The sequence below is a fragment of the Mustela putorius genome, unplaced genomic scaffold (genome assembly GCF_011764305.1).
Source record: "Mustela putorius furo isolate JIRA1106 unplaced genomic scaffold, ASM1176430v1.1 tig00003909_pilon_pilon_pilon, whole genome shotgun sequence".
Taxonomy (NCBI): domain Eukaryota; kingdom Metazoa; phylum Chordata; class Mammalia; order Carnivora; family Mustelidae; genus Mustela; species Mustela putorius.
The window spans coordinates 31,594,868-31,622,614 of NW_025422057.1; the positions used below are offsets into that span (position 1 = coordinate 31,594,868).

Genomic DNA, 27,747 nt, shown 5'->3' on the forward strand with positions numbered 1-27,747 from the left:
TGCTTTCATGTAAGAGAAAATGTCCTGGAAAAACACACCTGGGAGTACAATCTAGATCTTCGGTCTCTGAGATATCTTTGAGATATTTATTTATGTTAGAGAAAGAGAACATGGGGGAGAGATGGAGGAAGAGAGAATTTTTTTTTAAGATTTTTATTTATTTATTTGACAGACAGAGATCACAAGTAGGCAGAGAGGCAAACAGAGAGAGAGGTGGAAGCAGGCTCCCTGTCGAGCAGAGAGCCGATGTGGGGCTCGGTCCTGGGACCCCAGGATCATGACCTGAGCCAAAGGCAGAGGCTTCAACCCACTGAGCTACCCAGGCGTCCCAGGAAGAGAGAATCTTGAGCAGACCCCCTGCTGAGTGCAGAGTGAGACTCCGGGCTCCATCTCATGACCCCAAGATCATGATGTGAGCTGAAACCAAGAGTCCAATGCTTAACCAACAAAGCCACCCAGGTGCCCCTCTGAGATATGTTTATTTGGGTTTTTAAAAAAGATGTTATTTATTTATTTGACAGAGAGATAGTGAGAGAAGGAACACAAGCAGGGGGAGGGGGAGAGGGAGAAGGTGGCTTTCCACTGAGCAGGGAGCCAGATGTGGGGCTTGAGCCTCGGACCCCAGGAGCATGACCTGAGCCGAAGGCAGACGCTTACCAATTGAGACACCCAGGCACCCCAGAGATATGCTTTTAAGCCTCATAACCAACACCCCCTGGTCATTGTTGGAAAAGTGTTTTATCATTTCAAAACATTGGGAAATGGTTAAAATATATTGTATTCTTATAATTTAATACTAACAACTCTCCTAACAAATATTTGGATATATTTTAATTTCATGAAAAATACTGTTATTGATGTATTTGGAGTAGAAAGTTACATAATTTATATACTGATCATGTAAATACGTATGTGTGTAAAGGTGCCAAAAGAAATTATTAGTTATGCCATTTTGCTTTATATTTTTTCATTTTTCAAGTTTTTGATGTTGACCATTGAGAAAAAAGCAATGAGCACTGATAGACAAAAAAGACTCCTCCTAAGACCCCATAAACATTGGTATAATGGTAGCATCACTCTGCTTTGATGTATCTTGGAGACTGCCCGTTATCAGCTTACATACTTTGTTCTTTTAAATCCCACTGTACTAGTAAAACAAAGTCCCCAAATGAGGAACATTTAAGTTGTTTATAGCCTTTTGTTCTTACTGGCAATAGCGAAATAAATAATTTGTACCTATCTCATTCAATATATATATAACTCTGCCTGCAGGATAAAATCCTAGAAGTGGAATTTCTGGTTAACATATTTTCGCATTTGTAGTTGTGAACCATATTGCCCAACTGCCCTTCCCAGAATTTGCTTCCTCAGACACTCTAATAAGTAAAGTAGGATAAGGCCTACCACCTCACCAACACCGTTCTCAAACTTCAAAATGAAGTTACGCATCTTTTCTTCAGAGACATCAGGATTTCTTTTTCTGGGAACTGCCTGTTAATATCATTCCGTGTTCATCTATTAAGAAAATTGGCTCTTGCCTGGAGATTAATTGCAAATACTTGGCCTGTGTTGTTAATTAGTCTTTTAACTTTGATTATGGTGATTTTTGTCATGCAGAAAAAAATTTAATTTTATAGTTTAATTTTATTGCTTCTAGATTTCTTATACATACTTAGAAAGGTAATCCCCTCCTTTAGGTCATAAAATAATTCTTCCAAGGGGCACCTGGGTGGCTCAGTGGGTTAAGCCTCTGCCTTCAGCTCAGGTCATGATCCCAGGGTCCTGGGATGGAGCCCTGCATCGGGCTCTCTGCTCAGCGGGGAGCCTGCTTCCCCTCTCTCTCTCTGCCTGCCTCTCTGACTACTTGTGATCGCCCTCTCTCTCTCTGTCAAGTAAATAAATAAAAAATCTTAAAAAATAATTCTTCTTTGAATTTTTAATGGGAGATCAATTTTTTCCCTTCTGTGATCTTGTCTATTGGGTCTGTGCAGTTTCCCTTCTCAGACTCTCTCCATATATGTCAGTTAGAGCAAGCATAATGTTACTATGATCTAGATCTTTACTAAGTTTTTAAATTACTGATCTGCCATGGATCAGAAGTGATGAACTTGTTTCCTACTACCTAGATTTTACTTTTATTTCTCCTTATGTCCTTTGTTGCTTTCACATAACATTGCAAGAATCAAATGTTATTTAATTCACGGATATTCATTAACTATTCCTCTTTACTGTGAATTATAATCTTTAGCATTATATAGCACCCCTTTTTTCTGGTTGCTTTAATACATTTGGGCCTGAATTTAGCCTTGTCTGTTATTAAGATATTGCTTTTTGAGGGTTTTTTTTTTCAGTATCTCTTTACTCATCCTGTGCCTTCAACCCTTCAGAATCGTTTTTACTGTAGATCTGTTAGATAGCATAGATTTGAGTTTTGCTCTGTGATTCAGTCTGAAATTCTTTTTCTCAAGAATTGAGAAAAGCCCTTTTACATTTATTGATTTGTATATTTGATCTTACTTCTGTCCTATTCTTTGCTTTTTGTATTTATACCTTCTAAAAATATTTTTCTATATAGACTGCTTGCTTTGTTTTCTGTATGTTTTGATAATTAGGAAGGTTTGTACTTTTGTTCCTGTAGTTACCTTTGTAATATCCTGATTGCATAACTTCAGTTCTTTAGTTATTCAGCCAGATTTTCAGGATTTGTCATTCCCTTCCATAAGTAATGACAAATGATCAGCTGGATTTCATGAAGATAAAAAACTTATGCTCTGTGAAAGATAGTGTCAAGAGAATGAGAAAACAGGCCACAGTCTGGCAAAGACACATCTAATAAAGGATTGTTATCCAAAATATACAAAGAGGGACACTGGCTGGCTCAGTCCATAGGGCATGCAATTCTTGATTTCAGGGTCCTGAATTTGAGCCCCGCATTGGGCATGGAGATTACTTAAAAGAAAAAAAATGTGGAATACCCAAAATATACGAAGAACTCTTAAAATTGACAATAAGAAAATAAACTGACAGACACCCAGGTGGCTCAGTTGGTTGGCATCTGACTCGATTTTGGCTTAGGTCATGATCCCAGGGTGGTGAGATTGAGCCCCGTGACGGGCTCTGTGTTCAGCACTGAGTCTGCTAGAGATTCTCTTTCTCCCTCTGCTCCTCCCTGCACTTACATGCATGCACTTTCTAAAATGAGTGAATAAAACTTAAAAAAAAAAAAAAAAAAGAACCAGTTAAAAATTGAGCTAAAGACCTTAAGATACCTCCCCAGATATACAGATGGCAAATAAACACATGAACAGTTGTTCCAAATCATTTATCACCAGGGAAATGCAAATCAAAACGATGAGATACTACACTCTATGCACCCCTGCACACACCACACACCTATAGAATGGCCAAAACCCCAAACACTGACACCACCAGATGCTGATGAGGATGTGGAGCAATAGGAACTCTCATTCACTGCTGGTGGGAATGCAAATGTACTACCACTTTGGGAGAGAGTTTGGCAGTTTCTTACAAAATTAAACATATTCTTAACCATACAACCCAACAATCTCACATCCTTGGTACTTACCCCAAAGAGCTGGAAATACACAGGAAAACCTACATATATTTGGACAGCAGTTTTATTCATAACTGTTGAAACTTGGAAGCAGCCAAGATGTCCTTCAGTAGGTGAATGGATAAATTGTGATCCACCTAGACAATGGAATATTATTCAGCACTAAAAAGAGTTAACAATTTATGAAAAGACATGATGGAAATTTATACATATCACTAAAGTGAAAGAAGTCAATCTGAAAAGGTTATGCACCGTATGTCCCCAACTATATGACATTCTGGAAAAGGAGAAACTATGGAGACAATAAAAAGATTAGTGGTTGCCAGGGGTTGGGGGTGAAGGAAAGAGAAGGCATGAGGAGGGATGAATAAGCAGATTGCAGAGGATTTTTAGCAGTGAAAATACATAGTATATAATAATGATGGAAACATGCCATTATACTTTCATCTAAACCCATAGAATGTCCAGCACCAAGAGTGAACCATAAGGTAAACTATGGGCTTTTAGAGATTAGGATGTGTCACTGTAGATTCATCAGTTGTAATGTGTACTACTCTGGGCGGCGCATTGACAATGGTGGAGAATGAGCCTGTGTGGGGTAGTGGGCACATGGGAAATCTCTGTACCTTCTTCTCAATTTTGCTCTAAAAACTCCAAAGCTGGTTTTTTTTTTTTTTTTAAGGTTTTGTTTATATGACGGACAGAGATCACAAGTAGGCAGAGGCAGGCAGAGAGGAGAAAGCAGGCTCCCCGCCCAGCAGAGAGCCTGAAGCGGAGCTCGATCCTAGGACTCCAAGATCCTGACCCAAGCCGAAGGCAGAGGCTTAACCCACTGAGTCACCCAGGTGCCTCTCCAAAACTGCTCTTAAAAAAGTCTTAAAATCATAATAAAAGGAACGGCAGTTGGGTCGGGATAGGGTAGCAGCCTTTCCCACTGGAAAGCTGGAGCGTGGTCTTAATGCTTTCCACTTACTGTATTTTCTATTTATTTTTTTAATCTAAGGGATTTTTAAAATGGATGTGGAGAGATTCCTAAATGAAGATATTAAACTGAGTTCTAGACTCTACCACTGTAACTGCTCCAAAATGATAGTCGCAGCAAGCTAAATTTAAGCTGCTTGAGGTTATAGAGGTTAAGTCTCAGAGTGTGCTGGAGGACAATTGATGGATATAAACTTGTTACATGGGGTTCAGAACTGCTTCCACAGTAGAGCTGCCTGCCCTGGCTTAGAATGCCTGTTGTTTTCTTAAATTCGGCCTTAAAGAACATTGTATATTAACTGACTCTTGAGGTCTGTTGCTAAACCCTGGCACTGTGCCAGAGCAAGGGTTAATACAGAAGCCTAATTTTTTTAAAAAAATGCTTTTTAAGGGTGGAAGTTCTTTTTTTTAAAAGAAGATTTTTACTTATTTGACAGAGAGATCACAAGTAGGCAGAGAGGCAGGCAGAGAGGGGGGGAAGCAGGCTCCCCACTGAGCAGGGGAGCCCAATTTGGGGCTTGACCCAGGGACCCTGAGATCACGACCCCAGCTGAAGGCAGAGGTTTAGCCCACTGAGCCATTCAGGTGCCTCAAGGGGTGGAAGTTCTCAATCCACACATCCAAACCTGTTAAAATTTTACTCTTCAAAACAATTTCTGTCTGCTGAGTTTTAAGTGGCAAATGATACATACACTTAGGTGAACAGACCATTCTCACTGTTGACCCTGATTCCTCTCACACCCTCGACCATCTTGTGTCCCTACTGTTCTGACATCAGTCAGACCTCAAATTTCTGAAGTGTTTGATAAATCAGAAGCTGCAATTGCTAATATACTGATTTTAAGCTCAAAAGGCCAAAAGCTGTGTCCAACATACTTCATGGGCTTTGATGCTCTGTATGACTACATAATCAATGGACAAGAGTTTCCCACTTCAGTTATGCTCTCACTCTGGATAGCTTTTAGTAAATATAATTAGGATTCCAAGTCTGACTAATAAACTACAAATATATATTAAAACAAAACACTAAAGCCATTTTACTGAAAACTAGTTTTATTTTAAAATTAAGTGCATAGCACTCATCTAATTCCATTGGTGTAGAATTTAGCACCATACTCACTATTTGTAATTAATGTCACAACACAGATACATTTTGGTTTGCAGTCTGTACTTGAGTAGTGTTTATTTAGTGGACTTTGGTAAAGCCCTTTATACATATCATTAATCTCTTCACAGTACACATTTAATGATGGTCCAGTAATCTCAAACAAACCAACCCCCCCCAAAACCCCAAAACAAAAAAACCCTAAAGACTAACCAATAAATTAAACAAAACAAAACCCATACAACTTCCCCCCACCCCATCCCCCAAGGCTAGCAGTTTTGAGTTGTATTTATATTGAAACCTAATGTTTTAAAAATAGTTCTGATTCTCCAACCATCCCACCCCACCCCACCCTGGGTATGCAGCAATAGTAACCAATTAATTATTTTATTCTACCCCCCCCCCGCCCAAAAAATTAATCCAGTGTTCTTTAGCTTTTTTTTTTTTTAAATACAAACTGGGAAAGTGTTATAAGCTTTTTAAAAAGGCATATTCTTCTATAACAAGAATGACATTTAAACCAATCAATAAAAGCATTTGACAAGACATTAAATTACCATAGGCACCAGTTGTTGTTTCAAGCTGGGATCTCTATCCCAGTATCTTACATTCATAGCATTATTGAGGTAGTTAAAATACTGAAAGTTGGACTCCAGGTGCTGGGTTCTGCATGTGAATGTGAAAGATATATTCTCTTTTTAACCCACTTTCCCCCAAATAATTCAAGTTCTCTTGAGGTAAGAACTACCAAAACCCAATGAGCAGCCTTTCTGTAAAGAGGAAAAGTGATGATACTTTCAGAAAACAATTTTCAGGCTTGAAAACTGCCAAGAGTGAGTGTTCTTACCTGAGTGGTTTTTTACCTACCAGACTATATTAATAAATCCACATCATGCCATATGTACTCTAATTATAAAAGTTAACCATTCTTTTAAGGAGGACATTCTCTAGGAATTCATGCTGGCAGACGCCACCCACCCACATTTACCCACTGGAGCCATCTGGATCAGTCCACTACTGCGTTGAGTCCCTTCCCTTCCCAACAAAAGCCGTCGGTGTGATTACGGAGACTCCTGCTGCATACCCACAACATCTTATAATAAGTTTGTCTTCAATGCATATTGCGGCAGTCACACACCTGCCATGCAGTTTCCCTTCTATTCAAGTGCTATCTTTAAAAAAAACACAAAAAGACACACCTTACTAATTTTTAAATCAGAAAGCTTCCCTCCACCAAATCTCTCTTCTTCCACAGATAAGAGCACAATGTATAGTTTCAGTTATTACAATGCTTTCTTTTTCCTTTTTATTCCCTCCAAACTCTTTCCCTCCAAATTGCCCTGCTGTAATGACTAATTATTGCTGTTTTCACTCATTACCGACACAGTGAAATGTCTCAGGGCAGTTCTGGAGCCAAAGTAATGCAAGTGGCTACTGCAATCTAGTATTCGGTTCCTTTGCCTGATACACCCGAACCGGCTGGATTGCAAGGCTGCTTATAAAACTTGTCCTCCACATCACAAAGTGCTGCTCTAGCACAACCTGAGAACTACCCTGGCCACATTCCACTTCAAAATAAACCTACAGGACTTTATTCTAGTACTGACATTTTACAGTTACACCTCCCCTTGAAAAAACTTCTAGAGTAACATCAAATCTGAGTATAAATCATTGATTGCACTGAGAAATGCAAAACCTATATATGGATTCTGAATGACAGGAACCACTTCATTCATTCTAAGCTACAATTATGTTCTCAGCTGAAAACATCCTAGCAAGAGTATTTTAACCTATGTTATAAAGGTAGTTCATACGATAACATTCCCAAAGCATGTTGCATTACAGTTAAGTGTTTCCAAGTAGTACAAATTCCCTGAGTTAAGTGTGTTTTAATCCTAAAGATTTGAGGTTGATCACTTAGGGCCAAAAAACAACAAAAACTTACGACCATGATTTTAAGAGATCTACTCCACCCTTAATTTTAGTACATAAATCCAGATACCTATATATTGTGATAGGAAGTTATATAGACTCATCTAAAAAAAATTTTTTTTTCACTGTACAGATTGGTATAGCATAGCAATTCATGAGTTTAAACTCAGTCAAAAATTCATTTGTAGATCAAAAATGTAACTCAAAACTGCAGAATAAAAAAAAAGTCCTCTTCAAAAATTAATACTGTAACTTTCCTTCATAAAAAGACCATTTGGCAAGTCCACAGATAAACATTAGTCTCTGAAATACAAGCTAACATTAGGCCCAGAGCCCACCACAGGTCAAATCTCAAAATGGTGATTTAGAGTCTATCCAAATTTTCTATCGTATTGAATATTTTTGAAATATTTGGACCATCAGCCAGGGCTTGAAAATTTTTGTCACACAGGGATGTGTTTTAACAGGATCTGATACGCATACTATTAAAGTGTGTGCAGTGTTTGTTCAGTCCTCCCAGGTACTCGTGGCGCAGTGAAAGGGACAGTTGTCTTCCTGATGCTGGTCTCTGAAGAGTTCTGATATAATTTGGATCCCTTTCCTTCTGAAGAGAAGTTTACAAAAAGCTTGCCCCAGAGCTTCAAGTCACAGAACAGTCTGGGTCGGGAATTACCTTCACATAAGATCACCTTTCAAAGCACGGAGTGATGCAAGGGTAATGTTCATTGATCTGATAACTCCGATTATAAGAAACATTCAGACAGGGCTTAACTTCTACTGGTATGGCCAGGGACATCCCAACACCAGTCTGCACGTGCCCGAGGCCCTGCACACTGGTTTGGAAGCCAGCAGGACACGTCTGTAGTGTGTAAGATGAGGTGTGCGTGGTGGATCCAATCTGCGGGCAGCTTGCCTGTTCAGCTACAGGATGGCGATACTGTAGTGGGGTGTGGTGCATCTGGTGGAGATAGTGGGGCTGCTGGAAGTGAACTGGCCGAGAGGGCTGGGAAGCTGACTGCAGCACGCTCAGCTGCGCTGGCTGGGACCCTGCCTGGCCTCTCTGTTTGTTCGCCTCTTTCACATCGTTATCATGCGCGCTGCAGGGAGAGAGAGAAGATGGTTAATGACGGCTGACTCGGCAGACGGCCCCACTGCCTGTAGCAGTCACTGGAACCGTAATCCCGACAATGGTGAGATCTCACTCTTATCCTTCTGAAAAGCTCCTTCCTTTGGCACAAACCTTGGGAACTCACTGATAGTGAGGCCTATCACTTGGAGGCCTATTTCCTGCTTAAGAAATAGATCCACAATAAACACTTTGGTGACACCCTGGTGGCCCGACCATTCCGAGATGTGGAAAGGACCAAGGCACATCTGGGCTACGGGCTCACTCACATAAGCGCATACACCGAGTATCCAGATTTATGACAGCACTGACAGCCTCTCCCTGGAAACAGCCAAGGTACAGCTTTCCACCAAACACGGCTCATAAAGTGGCTTGCCCATGGCAGCAATGGTCAGAGCCAGGGTCCTAAAGGCTACATGTTTGTGAGAAGTTGTTTTTAGGGCCCCTCATCCATGAAGAAAAATACTGAGAAATCACAAACACGAGATCAAGGAGGCTTACATCAAGAGCCGTTCAATGCACTGCACTAAAAAATCCCAGGAGTAAGCAGTAAGACGATGCAGTCTAGTAGGCCACGTTGGAGAAAGACGAAGTATAATCCTTGAAGAAGCCACACATGCAGCAGCTACTAAAGAAGGTGCATAATTTAGAAAGGCATAATCTGTGGAGACATCAAAAATGAACTTAAGCAACAGAATACACAAATCACAAGCTCACATATCACCTACTGGCATCCACAATGACTCACCTTGCAAAGATACTTCCAGGAAATAATCTGCATACTTGGCCATGTAGAGTTTTGTTTTTTCCAAGCAAATCATCGGCCAGCCATCATGAAGATCTGTTTCATGTACTGCTTCGGAGAGATAATACTCAATGAAATGGGCAGCTGTTGGAAGGCAGAGGTTCCACTGAAAGGTTTCTAATAATAACAGTTCCATGTGTAGCAAATTTTGTTTTGTTAATACGAGATTCATATTAGTCATACAACCCAGGCTGTTGAGTTGTTCCAGCTTAGGCACACTATCTTCTTTTTCTTCAAATTTACCTTAGAAGGAAAGGGGACGAGAGAGAGAGAGAATGTTACACAAGTGATCATTATAGGTCTAGTTGCTTAAATGGGATTTGCAGTCTCACTGCAAAAATTTAGATGCAAAGACTTTCTTTCTCCTACCTTGGGCATATATAATTGTGCTAGGACTCTGGCTCTCATATCCTGCATGTTTTCTCGCCTCCTGCCTCCATCCCCTGCCTGTCCCCCTCCTCTAAAAAAATGGAACATGTACATGTTGATTTCTGTCACACTACATAATGAAAATAGTCCTACATGCCAATGAAAAAAGAACCCTCTCAAATCTCACTAGCCAAATATTTCTAGGAAATTTCTATTGGGAGGGCAGGTAGTGGTCGGTGGAAGAAAATTAGTTTATTTTAGAATAGAAGGAAGGGTAAAGAATTTAATTTCTGAAGTTATCTGAAAAGGATAACTTCATTATCTGAAGTTATCTGAGAATAATGAGTTATCTGAAATCAAAAGTAGCTAAGCTTCAAGTGTTTCATCTTGGTATATTTTTCTGCACAATCTCAATTCTAGACGGAATTGTGGGAGACAGTGGGAGAAAAAAACTGGGTGAATATCTAATAAGCCTTCTCATTCCATACGGAAAACTCCTCTTGGTATTTCAAAACAGAAACCTAGCTAAGTCTGTTACCAAAAAAGGGAAGGGAAGATACTTTTGATTTACTTTCATATCCCCTTCCTGAAAGCAGAATAGAAGTAGACAATCAGATTGCTGAACTTCATTATTCTAAGGCATTAACTTCTTTTCAGGAAATACTCATCCATATTTATAGCTGAGGAATAGAATTTCCTCTTCAGCCCCAGAATACTGTTTGTATAGGTTTTGTACCATCTTAACACTTTAGTTTTCCTATACATAAATCATTCATTTTAGGTACCTCTAGAACTTAGGACTGGAGAAAATTCAAACTATCAAGTACCAGTATTGTTTTCCAGATGCAGCAACAGAACTAAGGAATTGTCTTCAAGTCTCTTTGGATTCATTCCATAGTGGTCCATAGAAGAAGAGAAATTAACTAAAACCTTCTACCTTCTATTATTATGTTCTATTTTACGTTAAAGTTTAAAACAGTCATTATATTGTGATTATTTCTAATTGTATGTAATACAAATAGATTTCTCACAATAGCTTTTATACTTGCTCAAAATTACAGTTGTTAGACTATGTTACATATTACTGTGTAAAATTTTTTTGTTTTACTATTTTGAGAACTTTTTCAACATATTTATGGTTTCCTTGGAAATCTTATGATTTATTTTATCCATTAAAAACATATTTTGGAGAAAATCCAGAAAGACTGTCAAAAGCAGTAGAAACCAGGCAAGGTAAGCTTCCCTGTGAAATTTCTCTTCTAGAAGGGCTGGGTTTCTATCACACACTGGAGGTACTACAACAAATGGTAGTGGCCCTTGGGCCAGATGTTCAATGTATTGGAGCCACTGGGGCTGTTCAAATCAGCCTGCCTCAGGGCTGGGGAAAAGGCACTACTGACCACATGGGTCTTTGCCCAGAGGGTGGGAGAACTGGAGTAGAAGGCTGTGTCTCCTATGCCAGGAAGAGTCAAAGCTCATGACTTGAAGAGCTGGGGCCCAAAGAGAATTTTTCTCCCACCTCAGAAATTCTGAACTTCTTTAGATCTAAATTACTCTGAACACTAAATATTGCTGTGGGTAGGAGTTGATTAAAACAACAACAACAACAACAAAAAAAAAACCCACAATTCAGATTTTAAAGAATCTAGATAGCCCTCCCACTTCAAATCACATAGAGAAGAATTTCCCAAGTTTTTCCAATATGATATACTTAGTATAGCCAAAAGCCCTGACATGGTCTTTAGGACATAGTCATCCAGCATCATCACTGCATAACGATATAGGGAAGGATCCACTGTTCTCGATGTCAGAGTGGAGGATGTCCTAGGAATTTAGTACAATCCCTGTGGATGAATCATTAAGGTTCTTAAAGTAAGTGCCCCGCCATTTGTGCAACAGCAGTAACACTAGCAATATACTTCAAAGGAATATCGTAAAAACTAATGTGTTTATTTATATCATCCTTGAAGTTCCTTTAAAGAAATTAATACACCATAATTCACTGTTTAATTCAAGGATCAAGAATGTTCCATATTATCTCCCTGAAACTATCAACATTGAAAACCAAATTGTATATGACCAATTTCAAAGTTCAAAAAAAAGAGTGAGATTGGTCAATTCATGTAAGGTCAAATAAGCTGACCCAAATAAAAAATGGAAGCCAAAAAGGAAGACTTATGTTTGAATCCCCAAATCTGTACTTCTAAATCAAAGTATTGCACTGGGTTATATGGGAACAAAAACTATCAAAATAGGTAAGATGTCCATATTATTAAACATCTATGGGGTTTCTGTATTTATAAAGTACTTGGGTATTACAGGTGTGAAAGCCTTTGCAACTTAACATGCAGAGTTAAAAATAACCTTGAATTACATAAATAACCATACTTGGGATTTTATTCAGGCTTAGGTGTTTTTGGAACTTTTTCATTACATATAGTGATATAAATACTCAGAATCACGGAAATTGAAGGATTTCAAAATGTGTGACAGTGTCATTGAGTATCTGCTTTCATATCCATAGTTTCGTTGTGCTGAAAGCTATGTGCATGGGTATTTTAAATCAACTTATCTGCAATACCACATACAGATTCACAAAGATCAGTTTCTTCCATTGAAAGGAAATACCAGAAGCCATGTGATGATATTGATAAAGGCCTCAAACAGGAACTAAGGGCACAGGAAATTCACATCTGCTTCCCAGAAAATAAAGAATTAGACGCCACAGAAACAAAACATCAGACTTTCTTTCCTTTATAGGAAATGCTCAGATCAGCCATGGAAACCAGCACATTTTCAAAGCCAGCAGTGAATGGCAGGTATGTGGCAGAAGGGCAAGGATCAAATGTCACACTGTACACTCAGCTAATCCACATTTGGTTCTGTTAGTACTGAGTAGGAAAAAAGTCATCCTTAATATAGCCAAGAATGTTCACAAATTTGTAAGACTACCAATCTAATAGAAAAACAGCTAAGGAACAGGAAGACAATTCGTGGCAGGGGAGAGTGGGGAAGGTTCTATTCTCGTTAAAAACTGAGACGTAAATCAAATCAACTAAGAGATAAAATTTTCAGCTTTAGTTAATAAAATAAAAGCTCTGTCACCCCATTATTGGTAAGCAAGGAGAAACAGTCACTTATCACAGATTTTTACTACTAACAGTCTATAATCTTACTTTTGGCTTCATCTTGATTCTGAGATCATTTCTTAGTTACACAAGACCTTGAGCAAATTATCCAAAGCCTTATCTCTAAGACTGCTTCCACATTCTTCACAAATTCAGTGCTGATCACAGAAGCCAAGGGAAGCCAGGGTATACATGACAAAGAGTTGGAATTTCAGAATTTCCCAGGATAATCCAAGACTTTTTCTGGAAAGAGCCAGAATCTTTAGGGCTAGGGAGCCATATTAAAGATTATAGAACAGTTTATGGAAGAATTAATCATTATGATGCTGACTCTTATGTTTCAATTTCCTATGTGGTTTTAAACATCTTACCCACTTGATCTGTGCAATAATTTTGACAGTTAAATGTCTTTATTTTCATTTTATGGACAGGTAACTTCAGATTTAAGGGTTATTGAAATTCATATTGCTGACAAGGGATACAAACCTAGGAAATTCATCACTGTAATCCTTACTCTAAAGCACTGCGAACCCCTCTCCAATCAGGACAGTCTGTAGGCCCTTTCTTCCTATTTCCAGCAGTGCAGACACAGGCAGCTGGGTAAGCATATTACCTGGAACTCACAAGCTGTGCTTCATCTTTGGCCAAACGACTGACAGCCTTCCATCCTACTTAACAAGTGAAATCCAGCTGTCACCTAGTCCTGTCAGCTGTAAGCTGTTCTTCACTTTTACACAACAGGCTGCCCATCCTAAAGCAGGTAGCAGCTGAGAAGGATATACAAAGTTCAATCATTCTGGGAGGAGAGAAGCATTATACTTAAATAAAGTTTATGAAACCTAACTGGAGAGCTGTCAAAGGTAAGAAGAGTATAAAAATATAAAAAGCACTAGAATGTACTCCACAAATTAAAAACAGGTATCAGATACTGAAAACAGGCTACCAGTTTAGAAGCATGTTAAGTATTTTTGTTGTAAAACAGAGCAGAAGCCAGAGAAATTGTAGCCAACTACTAAGCATCAGCTGCTTTGATTACCTAACCCAAGCATAGAGCTGATAGCTTTAACTTTCTTTTTTTTAATTTTTATTTATTTTTTATTTTTTAAAAGATTTTATTTATTTATTTATTTGACAGAGAGAAATCACAAGTAGATGGAGAGGCAGGCAGAGAGAGAGAGGGAAGCAGGCTCCCTGCTGAGCAGAGAGCCCAATGCGGGACTCGATCCCAGGACCCTGAGATCATGACCTGAGCCGAAGGCAGCAGCTTAACCCACTGAGCCACCCAGGCGCCCCATAACTTTCTTTTTTTTAATAAAGATTTTATTTTTAAGTATTCTCTACACCCAACATGGGCCTAGAACTTACAACTCTGACAGCCTGAACTCTTGCCTACTGCCTACTTATAGGGGCTGAGACCCTGGGTCACACCTCCCTCATACTCTTCCATTCTCCAGTAAAAAAGAACAATGGAAAAACAATTTTCTCTCAGGAAAAGAGAGGTTAAGGGGTCTCAGCAGAACAAAGGGAGGAGGTATTGGACTCTTTCAGTAATAACTGATCAACAAATCATATCTGAACCGCAACAAATACAAATCCTAAAGCGTAGTCTCTGGAAAATGTGTAAAATCATCCTCAATAAAATAAAATAATCATCTTTATTCAATAAAATAAACTAATCATAATCTTTAACAATAATAATTAAAAAAAACAAGAACAGGTGAAAAGTTTGTTCCAATCAACCTAAGATGGTGTGCGAGGTAAAGTATCCTTCCCCCAAATTATACAAACTGCAGAAACCTGGCACCAATACCAAGCACTGTGTGGTGGCCAGAATCTTAGTAGATCATCTGACTAGAGTCCCCAGTGAACTTTGGCAATAACATGTAGTTTATGAGTATCTAATTTAGCATCCCCTAATTCATCTGATAAATTACTAGTAAGTAAACTTTAGTCACAAATATAAGTTGGTCCATGAAGTGACTACCGCATTCATAATTTCACAGTCCACCAGCAAGAATCTCCCACTTGGTCTGCATACTTTTAAGAATCTCAGGCACAGGGGCGCCTGGGTGGCTCAGTGGGTTAAAGCCTCTGCCTTCGGCTCAGGTCATGGTCCCAGGGTCCTGGGATCGAGCCCTGCATCGGGCTCTCTGCTCGGCAGGGAGCCTGCTTTCCCCCTCTCTCTCTGTCTGCCTCTCTGCCTACTTGTGATCTCTGTCTGTCAAATAAATAAATAAAATCTTAAGAAAAAAAAAAAAAGAATCTCCGGCATAGAGCAGATGGGGTTTGGTAGTGGAAAAAAAGCACAATATGGCCACAACAGGCAAAAATAATTTTCACTAATGATCTGAAGTTTTTAAAATAACCTAACTTATGTATTTATTTCCAGTGTGTCTCTACTCTAAACTGATCCTATTATAAACTAACATTCTGTAGGATAACAAGAAACCATTCCATTTGTGGATTCTCACACATCCAATATGTCAAGTATGGGTTTTTCCAGTCCTGTGCAAACTGTGAAACCACAAAGAGCTTCACAGCCAGTGATGAAACACATACAGAATTGTACATGAGATTGCTTATGAGAATGACACTCTAATTAAAGGCTAGAAGTTAATTATAAATACAAGTATTACCTCTCCAGCTTTCTGGGTAGAGGTGAGAAGAACAGGTGATGTGTCTGAATCCTAGAGGACAACAGATTAAAGGAAAAGTATAGATTTTCGGAAAATAGATGGTATTCTGGTGAGACTTTGGCTCAAGGTGCCAAAGGGTGGGAAGGTAAGACTAGAAAGGTAGCTGGATCCAGATGAAAGGTTCTGAATGGTACACGAAGGAGTTTCTACCTTAATCCACAGAGAGTGGGAGTCATTTATATGTTTGTTTATATTCAGCCAGGTCCACAAAGGATTTGAAGTAGCTTAAAAAAGACCTCCAAGGAGACAAAATCAGTAGTCAAGGTCATCAGCTCAAAGGAATAATAAGAGAAGAAAAAGAAAATCTGAAAAGAAATCAGTACTAGAAATGATTACACAGACCTGCATTTGGTTTTAGGTTTACTTGCAGTCAGAGAACAAAGTTGTTCTAGAACTCTGGTATAGGTGGAATGTTCCTTAGACAGCAGCCACAAAAGATCCCAAACTCTCAAGTGGGGGTCAGAGATGAAGGCACTAAGAATTTCTACATCTTACCTTCAAGTGGAGTTTACATTCCTATTATAATGTCATAAGTACTATAAAAAGTAATAAATTCCAACTTCAATATCAAATAGAATCTTTCTCACATTACTAGGAAAAACCCAATTTCAATTCCTTTACTCACTCACCCTCCTTCTCTTTGGTCAAGGCTCTAAAAATGAAATGATTTACAGGAAGAAGCTAAAAGAAAGAGGCATCAAAAGACCTACCAGTACATTCTCCAACAGGTAACAAATACGGTTTGATATCAGATTCTACCTGCAACTGACCATGGCACTGTGCCTACTGCAGAAGCAAAATCCTTCCCATTTTTATCAGTTGCTGTGAACCTTTAGTTCATTAAGCCAAGTCATTATGCAGTCAGTAGAAGGTATTCTAACAATACAAGAGTATAATACCTTTTAAACAGAGTTTCTCAACCTAGTTCCATGGACATCTGGGGCCAGTAATTCTTTACTGGGGGCTGTCCTGTACATCGTCGATATTTAGTAGCATCCCAGCCCTCTACCCACTAGACCCGAGCAGCATCCTCCCACGTTGTGAAGACAATCAAAACTGTCTTCAACCAAAGCCAACTATTTCTTGTGGGGCACAATTTATCCCAGTTGAGAACTTTAAGACAATGGTTCTCAGTTGGATAAGTACATCAGAATCACCTTTGGAACTCAAGCCCCATGATACTGATTCTGAGTCAGTAGATCTGGAGAGGGCTAGACGTTTGTAGCAGAATCTTCAGGATGTAGGGCTTAAGAACATATGTTTTCAAAAGACTTCAGAGCCACTTTTTAGTATCTAGTTAAAAAATTATTATGCCAAGAAGCACTTTCAACATAAACTTTCTGATACTAGTAAACTGGAATGAATGGAATTTGGTGATATTTCACTGAGCTCTACATAAATTTTCTTTATTATAAACAACGGAAATTTCCAGTCATATAGATGAGATTCATACTTACTTGCTAAAAGCAGACAGGAAAGTGCAACTAAATGCAGCTGCTGGATGGAGATGTCATATCGATCCATAAATAAGTCCAGCAAATAGACAGCAAGATGTCGGGCAGAAGGGCAGAGGGTGAAGCGATTGCTCACAATGGCAATCAGGTCAGCAAAATACCTTCTGAGACTTAGTTGAGGGGACTGGCCTTTGTAGGAAGGCAACTTCAGCTCCTATATCAAGAGGAACAACATTTAATCTAACATAGCCTATAGGAGTAGTACCCGCACAATGCAAAGACAACTCCCCCCCACCCAATATATTAGTGTTAACAAGAGCCTAAAACACTTCTCTTGAAAGAAACACAAATATGAAAAAGTTGACTGAAGGATAATGAAGAGTACTAATTAACAGCACTGAGTTTAAAATTTAAAACCAAACTTTTCCCTTCATTTTTAACCATCTTTGATGTGACAAATTTTGTTTCTTACATTATGGAATGGATATATTCCAGCAAGATTTTTGTATCCTGTTTTCCCTAACAGGTGTTTTCCGAAAAACATCCTCACCAAAATCCCAACCACACAACACATACACACCCCCTCCAGAAAGCTCAAAGCTTTGGGTCAGAAGGTAACAAGAGGTGAATATGCTTCTGGTATGTCACTATATTGCACTTGCAGAGGTGTGGAAGGTACAGACTTAGTATTCATCCACTAGTACCTTCTAAGCATGTTTTGCTTTCAGCAGTTTTATGATGCTCTCTTTTGCCATTACTTTTTCATATACCTAAACATTTTCCCCATTGCTGTTCAACCTCAGAATTATATGAGCCCATTTTTTTTTAAAGTAGAAATTTTCTACACTACTAAATAAAATATTTCCACCACATAGAGAATGACAGGTTCTAAATTATTTCATGATATCAGCATAATACTAAAACTAAACCCAACAGGTATCACAACAGCAGGAAGTTACACAGATATGACCCCAAAAGCACAGGCAAAAAAGATAAATGAGACTTCATCAAAATTAAAACCTATTGTCTATCAAAGTTCACTCTTTTTAACAGAGGGAGAAGGCAATTTACAGGATGGGAAAAATATTTGCAGATCAGATTCAGGCAAGAGGTTAATATCCAGATTATATAAAGAATTCTTTTATACATGCAAACTAACAACAAAAACAACTTGTTTAAAAATGGGCAAAAGACCTGAATAAACATTCCTCCAAAGAAGATATATAAATGGCCAAAAAGCACATATAAAGATGTTCAACATGAGTAATAATTAGGGAAATGTAAATCAAAACCATTATGAGATAATATTTCACACCCACTGGGATTGCTATTTTTTTTTAAGATTTTATTTATTTATTTGACAGACAGATCACAAGTAGGCAGAGAGGGGAAGCAGGCTCCCTCTCTATCTCTGCCTGCCTCTCTGCCTACTGAGCAGAGAGCCCGATGCAGGGCTCCATCCCAGGACCCTGGGATCATGACCTGAGCCGAAGGCAGAGGCTTTAACCCCCTGAGCCACCCAGGCACCCCTGGGATTGCTATTATCAAAAAACACAAGGGTGGCTGGGTGGTTCAGTTGGTTAAGCATCTGACTCTTGATATGGCTCAGGTCATGATCTGGGAGTTGTGAGATGGAGCATTACAGAATAGATATATTCCAGCAAGAGCACTGGTCTCCATGCTGGGTGTGAAGCCTGCTTGAGATTCTCTTTCCCTCTCCCTCTAGTCCTCTCTTTCTCTCAACAAAACAAAAACCAAAAAAAAAAAACAGAAAACAAAATTAACAAGTGTTGACAAGAATCTGAAAAACTGGAAGCCTTGTGTAATGGTGGGAATATAAAATTGTACAGCCACTGAAAAATGGTATTGTAATTCCTCAGAAAAATTAAACACAGAATAACTATATGATCCAGCAATTCCACTTTTAGGTACATACCAAGAAGAACTGAAGGCAGGGACTCAGATATTTGTACATATATTGACAGCAGCATTATTCACAAAAGCCAAAAGATGGAAACAAACAATCCATCAATATATGAACGGATAAACAAAATGTATTTTAGTTTAAGAAGTTGAAAAAGTTCTGAAGATGGAGAGTGGTTAAAGGAGCAGACTGTAAATGTATCTAAAGTCATTGAACTGTACACTTAAAAAATGTTTAAAGTTTTATGTTGTGGACATTTTATAATAAACAAAAATAGCAGTTTTATATCTAACTTAATAAGGTATAAAATGTTAACCAATATAATTTAATAGTATATCCAAAGAATACATCAATTGTAGTTCATCCCAGGAATGCAAAGATGGTTTGATATCAGGAAATCTATTACTATAAATCATAATTTTAAAAATCACACATGAATATCCACAACCATCTTGATAGATGCCAAGATAGCATCTGGACAAAGGTGACCCTGGGGGAAATAATAGCAGATGAAGGAAGAAATGTTAAAAAATGTTAAAAAAAAAATCTCAAATTTAAGAGCCAGCATCTCACTTGGAGAAAAAGCAATAGAAGGATGAGCATTCTAATGCCTGCTATTGCAATATTACTTCACATTATCCTGTGAACACTAATCCAAATAGAAAAAAGAAAGAAAAGGTTTAATCAATGAAAAAAGAGAATCAAAAATCACTTACAGGAATAAAATTATTTTTTAGATGAGAGAATTTATATCCAAGAAAACCGAAAGAGAAAATAAACAGTTAGTATTCAGTAAGATGGTTGTTTACAAAATTAATATTTAAAAAAATCAATAGCCTGGGAGCGCCTTCGGCTCAGGTCATGATCCCAGCATCAGGCTCCCTGCTCAGCGGAGAGTCTGCTTCTCCCTCTCCTTCTGCCTGCCACTCTCCCTGCTTGTGCTTTCTCTGTCCAATAAATCAAATCTTAAAAACAAAAACAAAACAAAACCAATGGCCTGTTTGTATATTAACTGGCTAGAAAACAGAAGATTCCATATAAAGTAATTACAAAAATTAAAACACCTAGAAAAAGTGTTTGTACTTTAGCACTCTATGAAGGTAACATTAAAATTCTGAAGGAGTAGGAAGACTTGTATACATGCAGACACTCCTTTTTCTTGGATAAAGAAATTGACTTAGTAACAATGGCATTTCAAATCAGGAGAATAGATGAATTTAATAAATGTTTCTGACACATAGGACAGAGTTAATTTCTCTATTATTTAGAAAAATCTTAAACATCTATAAGGAAAAGGGAACATCTATGAACAGTTTATAGGAAAATTAAATACGGAAACATATAAAAAGATGGCTTCCCTCTTTCAAAAGTAAAGAATTACATAGTTTTTCACTTTCCAGATTATATTTTATTAACTCCTGCTTATGCTATCAAGAGTGGAAATAAAACTACCATGTATCCAATAGGTCAGGGTGACAACCGACATAACCTTTTGGAGAGCAATTACGTAATATAAATTTTTTAAAATGAAGATTGCAAATACCTTTCAACCTAGCAATTAACCCTACATATAAGGAGGTCCTCCGCAACATTGTTTTTAATAGCAGAATAGCGGGGAAAGCTTGCTGTCCAACAATCTCCAAGGATTTATTGCTGAGTGTATAGAGCCAATCCTGTCACATACTCTAACATATAACATTCTTAAAAGGATAAAATTATGGACATTAAGGACAAATTAGTCGTTGGCAGAGGTTAAGGGGGAGAATAAGGCGGGAGAGAAAAGGTCATGGCTATAAATCATAACATAAGGGATTCTTATGGTGATTAAAAAAACTATTCTGTATCTTGACTATATCAATGTTAATATCCTGGTTGTGATAATTACACTAAAGCTTTGTAAGATGTACCACTGAGGGAAACTGGGTTAAGGTTTTAGAGATCTCTCTGTATCATTTCTTACAACTGTATGTAAATCTACAATTATCTCAAAAAAAAAAAAAAAGCAATAAAAAGCCTGGCATTCATCAACAGAGAACTGATAAACCATAGGACATCAATTCAATGTGGACATTAAAATAAAGGGCAGTTGATCAAAATGTGTTGATATGGAGAAAAACATAAAAAGAATGAGTTGAATGATGTTGGGATGGAAGGATGGTACAGAACAGTGAATATATATTCTGACCTCTTGTATCAACAACAAAAAATATTGCACATATACTACTTTACTAGGTAGCTTTTCAGGAAAAAAACAATAGTGATAACCTTAGGGGATCAGAGAACAGTGAGGGTTGGGGAAAGCTCATTTTAAACCTTATACTATCTGAATTTATTTTTTAACCATATGCATTTATCACTTAAAATTTCTAAATAATATTAAAGAGTTGCTTGGGAGATAAACTAATAGTCCATTTTAAATCTCTGTACATGTGTACAAATTTTCCTAAATAGCATAAGTAAATGCTATTTAGGAAAAAATAAAAAAATAAACAAAAACACCCACTGGCTTAGGCTTGCTTGATTCTTTGAAGAGAAGAAGTATTAATTCCCCAAATAAAAAGGAACATGCCGATTTCTCATGCAGCTCCCAGGATCTTCTCTTTCCCCATCTCTGCAGATCTTTAGAATGGTGTAAATGAGTTACAATTTAAAACTTCACCTTTCTTTGCTGTCATCACATGACATTTACTGAGTACCTTTTATGTAGCAGATACTATGTTAACCCCAGGGATAAAAGCTGAAAAACACTCTTGAGCAGGTAAACCAAAATACAGAGATGATTAGGATATATAGTAATCACAGGGTATTACAGGAACACGGAGACAGAAGATCTAACCCAGCTCAGGGGACCGAGTGCTAGGGAAAAAACAAAGCCACAGTAGGCTTTCTTTAAGAGGCCTGAACAAGGTCTTAAAGCTCACTGGGTAACACAGCTGAAAAACACTGTATTTGGTGGACTTTTTTTTACTATATTAACTTTAATAAATATGGACAAAACAAAAGCAAGAACACCAAAGACAAACAGGAGATTTTTAACTAATGCATTCTCTTTATGTCATTTTAAATGGTAAAGTACAAGTGCTTACCAGCCGGCTGTCAGATTTAGTTCTCCTTGTCCAGGCACTGCCTGCAATTAGGCAAGCATGAGAAAATGACCTATGCTTCTCTCAGCTTACAAGGTTTTTCTAAAATCTATTCCTGATCCTCCAGAATTTTACACTCTTTTCCCTCTCTGCTTCTCGGAATCCCATAGGCCAGAAGCACCGAGACCTGGACTTGTCATCTGCTTCTCCAGTCTCAAGTACTAGTCAGTTCCCCACCCCAAATGCTATCCCTTCCCCAGAACAGATTACTACTGTCCAGCCAGGAGAGAAATAAAGGCATAGAAGGAATATTCACAAATGTAAATACAACTTGTGGGATATTTTCTGAATGCTTCTCACAAGCTTGCATTGTTCCCATCTGTCATAAAGGCTCTTGAAAATACTTCCCAAGCATCCTAAAGCACTAATATATACAGAAGAACAAGAAGACCGAGGAGAAGACAAGGGGGTGTAAGAAGACAGCTGCTTTGAAGGTTTTTTTGGGGGGGGGAGTGTAATTATATTTTACAAAAACAATATAGCTGGCTTTTGGGGGTTGAAGAAAATTTCCATTTGCTATCATTTTTACCCTTCTCTAATAGATATAATGCTGGTCAAAGCAATTATTCCTCCATACACCTTGGATCTACACACAGAATACCATCCATAGTGTCTGAATGGCATCTGCCCAAAGGAAGATCTAAATTGAGATGCTCGGAGTTATAGATTAGACTCTGCAAAGGCAGATTATGTCTGTCTCATTCACTATACCATTTTAACACTTTGCATAGCACTTGTATATAGCAGGTACTCGAAGGTGTTGAATAAATAATAAGCAATCACCTAATTTAACAGCCTGGAATTAACATGTATTGTTTTTCATGAGAAAAGTTCAGTTTAACTTTCCCTGACTTCACTGTACTATAGTCAGGGTTCTTTCCAGTTCCACGATGTTCAAGTTTTACTGATTAACATAATTTATTCAAAAGTGTGTCCATTGTGTCAAATGTGGCTTACACAGTGCTTAAAGATAAAATAAAGACAACCCAGGGTAGCATGCCACAGGTGGCTATATGTGGCTCAAGGTAATTTTCGGTGGCATTCCCTCAAACTCTGTGCTATCTCATCCTCTGATAGTTCATAAGCAGCTTTAAGGTTGTGTCCTATTCCTTCAATTCTCCCCAGAGCCTTACACACAAGAAGTATTCAACAAAACTGTAGGGAGAAAGGAGGGTGGAATCCACTTCCAACCTCAACTGACAAAATTAATTCAGGAAATCATTCAGGATTTAAAACTACACATAAAATAATCAAAAACCATGGAAATCCATTAAGAAAAATCTTTTGAGGGGCACCTGTGTGGCTCAGTCAGTTAAGTGTCTACCTTCAGCTCAGGTCATTATCTGGGGGTTCTGGGATTGAACCCCACATTGGGCTCCCTGCTCAGCAGGAACTCTGCTAACCCTTTCCCTGTGTCCCTCATGCTTGCTCCTTCTCTTTCTCACTCACTTTCTCTCTCAAATAAATAAATACAATCTTTAAAAAAAAATCTTTTGAGTTTTATGTCACTAAAATAAAAGTATCATTAACATCAAATAATTAACTTCACCACATACCAGAGGACTAAAAAGAGCTGACACTTAGAATAGGAGAACATTTAAAACTAAAAGACCACATCTTTAAAAAAAAAAAAAAATCAAAAGTATATGGACAATTTTCAAAATGGAAAACCGGAAACTCTCTTCCTAACATTCCAGAGAACCATTCCACAATTGGAGACCTTTTTGTGGTAGGAAAAACCTCTTAGGGGGCTGAGGTGTATTTAGTCCACCTAAGAAGCTGAATGTCAGAATTAATAAGTAGCATTTAGAAATCTCAAACCTTAGAAAAGGGTACAATTGTAACAATTAAAGTCAATTAGGTTTTCTAATCTAGTTAACCTGGTTAAAAAAAAAATCAAAATACAAGTTCATTATCATCCCAGGATCTCTCAACTCCAATAGTCAGCATCCCTTTTATTAGTCAGTTGTTTTGCTTCTCTCTCATTTTCTATACATAACAAATGGCTCTCTCCATCTTTGGTGAAAATGAGTCAACTTAGAGATAGTTTTGGATCTGCTCTCTCTTCTGGTTATCAAAGAGGCAGAGATAACCCCTTAAACTGAGATGTGACCGAGTAAAATTGTTACTTAAGAGCAACAACACGCAGACTTTGCATTGTGGCAGAAAACCGTATTCTTCCCACCATCATCTATTAAATATATTAAGTCTACTTTCTGCTTTACATTAGCTGGAGGGAGCAGTTAACTCCTACCCTAAGGCATTTTGAACAGCCCCTAAATCCGAGGGTCCAAGGGAAAACAACAGTTAGGGCTCAGTGCTTCTATATACCAAGCACTGTTCTAAAGCACATGTACAGAATCAGTTCATTTAATCTCGCAATCCCCGCCCCCACAAGGCACGTTTCATTATTATTATTCATTCTACAGAAGAGGAAATTGGGAAACACGAAAATTAAGTAACTTGTCCAAAGTCTTACTTAAAGTAAGTTAGTGGACAGGCTGGGGACTTGATGTACAGATGTGACTTAACAGCCTAAAGCAACAGCAACTACAGAACAAGGAGGGCTACTCTGCCCAATAAAAAGGGAGCACACATTATCTGTTTAAACACAGTATCAAAGTCTTGTTCCACCTTCCCTCTCCCAAAGATCGCGCCCCACCCCCTTCCTCATTTAAGTTGCAGGTTCTTCTGATACATCCAAGGGAAGAAACTAAGAAGTTAATTAACCTCGAGCAAACAAGCAAACGCGCCCTTTCGGGTCTGGAAACTAGTGACCGCAGTTCCCAGGAAGCCGCGATTTATACTAACGCACGAAACACTACAAGTTAAAGTCGCGGATCGGGGTTACCTTGTATCGAAGCGCTTGATGAATGTCTGCGGCCAGCTGTCCCCGCCACCACTGTCCCTCCAGCTCCATGGGACCGGGCGGCGCGCCTGGCCAGACGCGGCAACTTCAGTCTGTAAGACACACCCCAGACGCGGTCACGGCCAGCACCCTCCACATAACCCTCCGCGCCCCCTCCCCGAGGGGTGTGACTTCAGGTCACCTCGGGTGGCTGTGCCTCTTCACCTGACTCGACCTAAAGCGAGCACCGATCCAAACCAATTCCCCGACGCGGCGCCTAAGGCCCGACCTACCCCGTCAGGAGTGGGCTCACGCTGAGAACAGCTGGCCTGGGTGCCGGGCAAAGAGGACCAACTTGGGCCCGAGTTGCCAAAGCGCGGCCCCGGGTGCGCGCAAAGGAAGCTGGAGGCGGAGGCTCGGCTGACGGCTCCCCGCATCCCGGGTTCGAATCCTCCCGTCAGCCCCGGAGGGCCGAGACGCTGACACCAGTCGCAGACCCCCTGAGAAAACCTCCCGCGGACAAACCGACGGACGAATGCCGGCCTGGCTCCGGGTCCCGGCTGCGGGCGCCCGGGCGCTCGTTCCTCCCGGGGAGGGGGGGGGTCTCCCCGAGGTCTCGCCGGGGCGGGCGCGCACCCAGGCCGCTTCCTCCTCTCCCGGAGCAGCGCACAGGATCGCGCGGCCCCAGAGAGGCGAACAAAAGGCCGGGCCGGGCGGGTCCGGTGTCCCGCGCCCAGCACAGGCCTGCCGGTCCCCACGGCGACCTTCCTTACCCGGAACCGCGGCCCTCACAGCCCCAGCCCCGCCGGCGTGCATGGGACGCCGGCCCCGCTCATGATGCGGACAGTCGGCCGCGAAGCGCCGGCCTCAGCTCCGGCCCAGCGCCGGGGCGCTCGCACCGCCCATTGTTAAAGGACCGGCAGGCGGCTCCGCGTACAAAGCCAGCGCGGGGGCACATGCGGCCCCGCCGCTGCCAATCTCGTCTCGCGATACAGCCGGGTCACCCCGAGCCGTCCAATCGGCGGCCGGGCCGGGCCCAGGTGCAGCACCCGGCGGCGGCTCGGCGGCCCCGGCCGGGACCCGGTAGCATCCAGCCGCGCCACTTCGGCTCGACGCGGTCGGTGCTGGCGTTGCCCGACAGCTCCGCCACCACCTACCGGGAAGCCGGCCCGGGCGGCGGGCAGAGGGCGGAGGAGGGAGCCAGAGAAATTACAACGTTGATCATCATTGCGGGGGCCAATCTGGTCATGCCACTCACCTGCTGAGAACCTTCGATGGCTCCCCATGCTCGCGGAGGAAAGTTCTGAAGCCTCAGCTTGGTGTTTAAAACCCTTTTTAATGTGGCTTGAGTCTGCTTTATCTCACTCACATCACAACAGCGCCGTTTGCATCCTGGGGACTGCCCAGGGGATTACCAATCCGTCATGCTCCTAAAGGGCCGTTCTCTGTGAAATTCTGCTCTCTTAAGTTCCAACCTCAAAACCTATACTGCTTCTAGAAACCTAATTTATCATTCCCCCTTCTTATTTCCTCTGCTTTAGAGATCCCCAAGAGCTTTAAATAGAGTTGAGATTATCTTTAGTAACCTAGTTTTGTCAAATCCGAAGTGGATGTAATTAGCCATTGAGGTCTTAAATCAGTAAACTACGAAACTGTGGAAACACTCCAACATCAAGTAAGGTGATGTGGGACCTGGAATTTAGATTCGCGGAATTCTAATCAATTGTATTTTAACCTTTTTGTGTGTGTGTGGAATATCACAACAGATGTGCAGGGTCAACCCAGGACAGTGATGTTAACTTTTTCTGAGAAAGTAGATCAGCTTCTTTTAATATTAAAAAACGAATCATGAAAACTTCCCCCTTTTACTTAGGATTCTTTGTCCCCAAGAGGCATGATAAAGAGCTACTATAAAGTGATGAATGTATGTTACAAAAATTAGTTTTATCACAATGGCCTCTTGAACAGCTGCAGATATGTATGTGAGCCAATGATTGTGCCCAGGAGAGAAAGGCTACAGGAACTAATGGCAAGACAAGGAAAACTCGGAGAGATTGCCAGAACCCAACCTAGCCCAGCATTGTCCAGGGAGAGGCTGCCAGGCCTATCTCAGTTACAGAGTTTCCCTAGAGAGGAGATGAACACATCAGGCTAAAAAGCTCCATGCCTTTTATAATGGTGTTTAAATAGTACCTACCTCCTTAGGTTCTAGTTCATGTGCTCTAAACAACTTTATGACAATAATTTGGCATCTCAATATCTTAAATGTGCAGGGTCTAGTTAAGAAGCCTGTCAGAAAAATAGGTCACAGACTGTAATCAGTATAATAAGTAGGTTGTCTCTCATGGTTTACTTTGAAGATGTTATTCACTGAGAGATACTTGTTCACAAAGAATTCTCAGATTTTCTAGATTTGGCTCCTATGATGAAAGGACCTTAACGTTCATTCTTTTTAAAATTTGTGTGTGTATACACACATACACACACACACACACACACACACACACACAAATTTGCCCTAGTGTGTCTTAGATTATAAATCCCTAAAGTGTAAAACCCAGGCTTATTATGATTTCCTCATTAATCCCTTTGGGGCAAGCTGGACACAATTAGGTATTTACTAATTCCTAAATGAGGTCTGGTTTCATAGAGTTTATATTAT

General features: G+C 39.8%; 1 protein-coding gene across 5 annotated transcripts; it reads right to left on the minus strand.

Moving 5' to 3' along the window:
- Positions 1-7,534: 7,534 nt before the first annotated feature.
- CCNJ (cyclin J) lies at positions 7,535-26,425 on the minus strand. Of its 5 annotated transcripts, none has more exons than XM_004749607.3 (6): positions 26,344-26,425; positions 25,089-25,198; positions 17,174-17,384; positions 9,467-9,766; positions 9,220-9,379; positions 7,535-8,689 (listed from the first exon to the last, which is right to left on the minus strand). In XM_004749607.3, the coding sequence occupies exons 2-6, from the start codon at positions 25,155-25,157 to the stop codon at positions 8,278-8,280; spliced, it is 1,152 nt and encodes a 383-aa protein (XP_004749664.1). In that variant the 5' UTR covers positions 25,158-25,198; positions 26,344-26,425; the 3' UTR covers positions 7,535-8,277. The 5 variants fall into 5 exon arrangements, with proteins under 5 accessions (XP_004749664.1, XP_004749665.1, XP_004749662.1 ...); XM_004749608.3 differs by lacking the exon at positions 26,344-26,425 and adding an exon at positions 25,859-26,024 and having other exon boundaries at positions 9,220-9,343; XM_004749605.3 differs by lacking the exon at positions 26,344-26,425 and adding an exon at positions 25,859-26,021.
- Between the last annotated feature and the right edge of the window lie 1,322 nt (positions 26,426-27,747).